Source organism: Urocampus carinirostris, chromosome 18 (assembly GCF_059441175.1).
Source record: "Urocampus carinirostris isolate Australia breed hairy pipefish chromosome 18, RoL_Ucar_1.0, whole genome shotgun sequence".
Lineage (NCBI taxonomy): Eukaryota > Metazoa > Chordata > Actinopteri > Syngnathiformes > Syngnathidae > Urocampus > Urocampus carinirostris.
Window position 1 is genome coordinate 10,359,270 of NC_142366.1, and position 6,000 is coordinate 10,365,269.

The 6,000-nt window shown below is 38.2% G+C and overlaps 1 protein-coding gene across 2 annotated transcripts in view; it reads left to right on the forward strand.

Moving 5' to 3' along the window:
• The window catches only part of ctdspla (CTD (carboxy-terminal domain, RNA polymerase II, polypeptide A) small phosphatase-like a), a 43,345-nt gene extending 38,260 nt beyond the window's left edge, over positions 1-5,085 (forward strand). For both annotated transcript variants that reach the window (XM_088322467.1, XM_088322468.1), the window contains 4 exons: positions 164-220; positions 485-577; positions 2,003-2,188; positions 3,563-5,085. In XM_088322467.1, coding sequence (XP_088178593.1) covers positions 164-220; positions 485-577; positions 2,003-2,188; positions 3,563-3,688 — 462 coding nt within the window. In that variant the 3' untranslated portion in view covers positions 3,689-5,085. The remainder of the gene's footprint in view (positions 1-163; positions 221-484; positions 578-2,002; positions 2,189-3,562) is intronic.
• The last annotated feature ends 915 nt before the right edge of the window (positions 5,086-6,000 follow it).

The window sequence follows — 6,000 nt, forward strand, 5'->3', positions numbered from 1 at the left end:
GACCTTATATATTTATCTAAATTTTAACACGTGTATTTTAATAATTTTGACATTTTTCAAAGATAGCACAAATGGCGTATGAGGTTTTTTTGTTGTTGTTTTGAACATTTTTTGGCGGTTGTTGGCTCACACAAAACGTCTTGTTTTGTCATGTGACTTTCAGCCAATCAGCAACGCGGACTTCATCGTCCCTGTGGAGATTGATGGAACCGTTCATCAGGTACTTGCTTACGTTGACAGCTAACGTTGACTGCCGTGTGCCCACATTCAGCTGCAACCGGGTTCAAGTAATCCAGGATAGGCTTTTTGTGTCAAAGGCGGCCTCTTCTCGATTACTTGCTCTCGGGGGCGGCCGCAATTCATTGGGAAACCCGATGATGAACGAGACGCACCGGATTCCTACACCTGTGACAGCTGTCAAGATGACAACTGACTCTATTTTAATTTGTTGTACGCACTATTATACACTTAAGTTGTGTTGCAGGTGTACGTGCTGAAGAGGCCTCATGTTGATGAGTTCTTGCAGCGGATGGGGGAGCTGTTTGAATGTGTCCTATTCACAGCTAGCTTAGCCAAGGTAGGCAACATTCAGCTGTGATATTGTGCCGAACCTAAGATATGTAGTGCGTAAGGCGCGGGGAATTGTGCTGCATGCTCTTAAAAAAGGGTTTAAAAAGGGTTTACAATGTTCTCTCGCTGTAATATTAAGGGTAACAGGGAGCCAGCAACAAAAAATATACAATGGCAACCAACATAAACCCATCCCTAAATATACAAAATGATCACGGCAGGCTAGCCAGATGTTATAGAGTTTGAACTGGGACCGATTGTCTGAAATAAAGGGGAGGCTGGCAGAACAAAAACATGCAGTAAGCAGCCAGGGTAACCGCAAGTCAACAACAAGAAAACGACCACGCCAACCAACACGAACCCAGCCAGGTGAAAAAAACTATGAGCACGGCAGGCAAGCAAGCTACCCGACTGTTTACGAGGCTAACCAAGACCAAACAAAACTGGAAGCCTTTGGGATCCCGCACACTAACGGGGAGCCATCTGGACAATATTATACTAATTGTGAGGCACACAGCGAAAAACACAAAAGGAAAAGTCACAATCACATACTTAAAAGCAGGCAAAGGCAAAAAAGGTACGCACACTGTACAAGATGGCAGGTAAACTCCCCCCACACAGCTTTAGATGACCAAAGCACGCAGCTCGGACAAAACAACTGTGGCTCATTTTGACTTTCTTTTTTTTTTTTTTATGAATAATGGTTTCAAATCAAGACGCAAGCGGAGTTCTTTTGTAAATGTCACAAAATACTGCAAACGAGGATATTGAAGTATTTATTTCCGGTGAAGACGACGCTGGGCATAGAGAAGTGTGCTGTGCGCATAGCTCTGACCACCCCTACTGCTCACCCAATCAAATTGCTCTGTGCGCTTGGCTTGCTTTTCCGGGTGTTTACTTTTTCTTCTGTGGGTTTTCATCACCAAGTGTTTCAACAGTGAACTTAATTGTTTAACGAGCTTCCATAAAAAGGATTCCTTAGCAACAAACAGCCAAAACGGGGTCTGTTAGTGTGACACCTTGACTGTAAACTGGAGTGGAATCTGTTTCCTTTATATACTGGACCGAATCGTCCCCTTTTTAGTGCTTTGTTGGCTAGGTGAGCACTTGACCCGACTTTGAGTCAATAAGAATTGTAATGCTATAATTGAAATTTGCGTGAGCCGTATGTACCTGTAAAAAAATCCGTATCTGGCTTGCAAGCCATTGGTCCCCGACCCCTGCGATAAATAAAGTGGAATGTGTTGCTAATGTCTTGAAATATCTATATTTCGATTGTAAAAATGTGACATTGTTATGTTTTATTCACTAATTTACACAAATAACGCTTTTGAGCGGTGTCAATCTTAAAGTATGAAATAGATAGAGCGTCATATCTTAGGCCTTGAAGTGTATTTGCTAATTTCAGCTGTAAAAATGTGACATTTCCTAGTATGCGGACCCGGTGGCCGACCTGCTGGACCGCTGGGGTGTCTTCCGCGCCCGTCTCTTCAGGGAATCCTGTGTTTTCCACAGAGGAAACTACGTCAAAGACCTCAGCCGGCTTGGACGAGAACTCGCTAAAGTCATTATCGTCGACAACTCGCCCGCCTCTTACATCTTCCATCCCGAAAACGCCGTCAGTACATACTTTGTTGTTTAGTATTCAACTTGTTTTTAATCTGCCCAAAAATGTATGCCAGAGTGAAATCTTAAAGGTACATTGTCTAATATTTGAACACCAGATAGCACTGTATTGTCTAAGACCAGAGGTGTCAGACTCATTTTAACCATGATACAAAAAACACTCATGGGCCTAACTAGTAGATTAAAGAGAGAGAGGTATAGAAAGAGAGAGACAGAGAGTAGAAATAAAAAAGGAAAGAGACAGAGAGAAAGGAATGAAGGAGGAGAGAAAGAACAGAAGACAGAGATAGAGAAGGTGAGAGAAAAAGAGAGACACTGAGAAAAGGAGAGAAAGAGAGAGATAGAGAACACATAAAAAAAGAGGAAGAGAAAAGGAGAGAAGAAAAAAGACAGAGAGAAATGAAGAAAAAGAAGAGAGAGAAAAGAGGGGTAGAGAATGCATGGAAAAAGAGAGACAGTAAGAAAAAGGGAGAGGAGAGGAAAAAAAACAGAAAGTGATAAAGAAAGAGAGATAAAAAAGAGAAATAGTGAGAGAAAAGGAGACAGAGTAAGAAGAAAGAGAAAAAAGAAAAGGAGAGATGGAGAGAGAGAGAGAGACAGAGTGGAAGGGAGTAAACCCAAGTCATGTCTATTTTTTCATCCCTCAATCACAAGAAGTCTTGATGACAAATTGATGAAAAAAAATTAACAAGTTAATTGATAATAATAATAATAATTTCCTTGTAATGTCATTCTGTGTAACAATGTACACAGAACGAAATGTCGATTGCACCTGACCCGTTGTAGCGAGCCGATGCAGCCGCAGCCAACAGAGGGCGCCGCCGACCACTTTTTAAGTCTTAGGAATGACTCGGCCGGGGCGCGAACCACCGACCTCCCAGTCTCAAAGCGGGCGCCTTACTATGTCTAAATTTTAATCTATGTATAATAGAATAGGTTTTTGGTCACTTAAGGGGACAGTGTGTAATATTTAGTGCCTCCCAGTAGTACAAAAAAAAATCATCCAGTTGAAAAAACATTAATCTGAATACTAGGCAAAATACATAAGCTATCCTACCAATGTTCATTTTTATAAAAAATCCTAGATGGAGAAATGTATTTCTTTTACACCGTGGAATCCCCACTCAGGTCTCCGCCAGGTTTGTCTGGCATCCTGCCGCCACGCTGTGCTCTGTGGCCCTGGCCCTTGCTCTATCCGTCAATTATTAAACACTGGGGCTTGAAAACAAAAGTGGATTTTTCATTTTTATTTTATTTTTTGGATTGGACTTTCTTTGCCAATTGACCAATTGTCGGGTAACTGGGCAGAGGGTCTTCTTTTTTTCTTTTAAATGTTTGTATTTTTTCTTTTTGTCTGTCCAATCAGGTGCCGGTGCAATCGTGGTTCGACGACATGTCGGACACGGAGCTTTTGGATCTTCTCCCCATCTTCGAGAACCTCAGCAAGGAGGACGACGTTTACAACCACTTGCAGAACCTGAGGGACAGGTAGCAGGGCGCCCCCACAAGAAAAAAGACCCCTTGTAAATACCCCATGTTTCTAAGAAGAACACATGAATAAGTACTTTTCTATCAAAGTCATATTTTAGTTACCAAAAAAAAAGAAAAAAACTGCAAAAGTTCTGTTCCAAGTGTGTGATTTTTCTTTTTCTTGTGCAAGATTTGTCTTCTTTCAGAATGAAGTGCCTTCATTACTGTGCTGGTTTCCTCACATAGGGGGCGCACTTGCTACTTCAAAAATACCCCCCTCTCTTTTGCCCTCCATCCCACTCCCCGTATTCTCCAAAAAGCAAAATACTGTAATCCCTTGCTACTTCAAGGCTTGAAGAATTTTCCGTGATCCATTATCCCAGATTTTGCAAGCAGGGGCCTTCAGAGCACATTTTTGTCAGGCCTGAAGCTCTTTTTTGCCATTCTGTCCACTTAAAAGTGAACTCCACTTATGCAGCTGTAAACCATTATCCCCGGTTGCATATTGTTGCAATCAGGACCGACTGAGCACCCTTCTGTCAAACCTGGCAGCTCCTTTCTGCTATTATTTACACTTAAAATGAAATGTGCTCCTCCAGTAGCTGGTGTTAGGGACTTTTGTCAGGAGGCATTCAATTTTTGTCCTACATAATATGAAATGCACAATTGTGGCCAAGATCCATTATCCCCAGTCAACTATTGCTGAGATCAGGGGCACCAGACCATATTTATATATTTTGTTTGGCTTTTGCTGCTGAAGCGTGCCATTATAGCCCACCTGCAGTGTGATGGCACTGCAATCCATTATCCGCAGTCAACTATTGCAAGGAGCAAAGTTCAAACAGCAAATTAGTGGCATGCCTTGTTTTGGCCATGATCCGTTATCCCCATTCGAATATTCCTGAAAACAGGGTACAAGAGAGCAAATTTGTGTCCTGCACTGTTTAAACCATAATCCAATTTCTCCAGTCGGTTATTTCTGAATCAGCACTTGTGCAGCCACGATCCATTATCCCCGGTCGACTGTTGTTTCAATCGGGGGACAGCAGAGCCTGCATGTTAAAAAATGGGAGGGTGAAAATCCACAGATTTTCGCATATTGCTGGTCCCCATTAACTGCGATAAACGAGGGATTACAGTACATAAAAGCTATTCTGAATTTCTGCCACTTTTATCGAAATGTAATTTTGTCTAATCAAATCGATGTTTCTTTTTGGAGTGATTCCGTTTTGATCGACATCAGCATCTACTGGTTCAATGTTGACAAAAAAAATTATAAATATATATACATATACATTGATTAGCCTAGATAAAATGAAATTCTATTTATTGGGGGGTTCGGGTGCATATTAATATATTGGGAAAAAATGGAACTGGTACTGTACAACATGATTAAAGCTGCAAGTTTGCACATGCTCACTTTGTGTGGTGTTTTTCTGCATTTTTTCATAGAGTAAGAACTTGGTTCTTCTATTTCATTGACATTTTTTTTAAACTCCTACTTTTATAATTTTAATACATTAATTCTTTTATTTGTGTCTATTAATAAATATTTTCTCTTGATTAACTATTGATATTTTTGTAACCATTTATCAATTTTAAAAATAATTTTAAAGTATCATTTGTTTGAATGATAATAACAAATGTAATACTGTATTGTATATAACAATATGTAAAATATTTGTAAAAACGATTTTATAGTTTCTGGAGTATGTTTTATATTGTTACATTTTCAAATGTTTTTAATATATTTTACTATATTGTAATTATATCTTGTAGATTTTTTATAATTAAATTAATTATTAGATAAAATCCTGATCTATTTTTTTATTCTGTTTTTCCTTAGGTCTTTATTTTTATTTTTTAAACTATATTGTAATTTACTCACAAAATAATTTTTTTTAAAAATTATTTTTCGTTATTTTTTTTTATCACAATTATTTTTTAAATAAAAATGATGTAATTTAAAAATATTACATGCATTTATTTTATTTTACAGTCATTTATTTTTTTATTTATTATTTTTATAACTATTGTAATTTATATTCTCAACATTTTTGTAAAGCTTGTTAGGTCAAAATATAACAATTTTTTAAAACTATTTAAAAATATATACCGGGTATTTGTATATATGTTATCTTTTTTGTTTATAACAATTTTTTGAATTCTAAATGGATGTTCTATTTTTTGGGTATATTTATTGACATTTTTAAATCATGTAAATGGGGTGTGGGGGGATTCCACCTCTCTGTTACTGATATATGTTTACCCATTGCTTATTTTATTTGATGTTTTATTATGACTTTCGTACTCTCAGCGAACGGATGTCAAGTG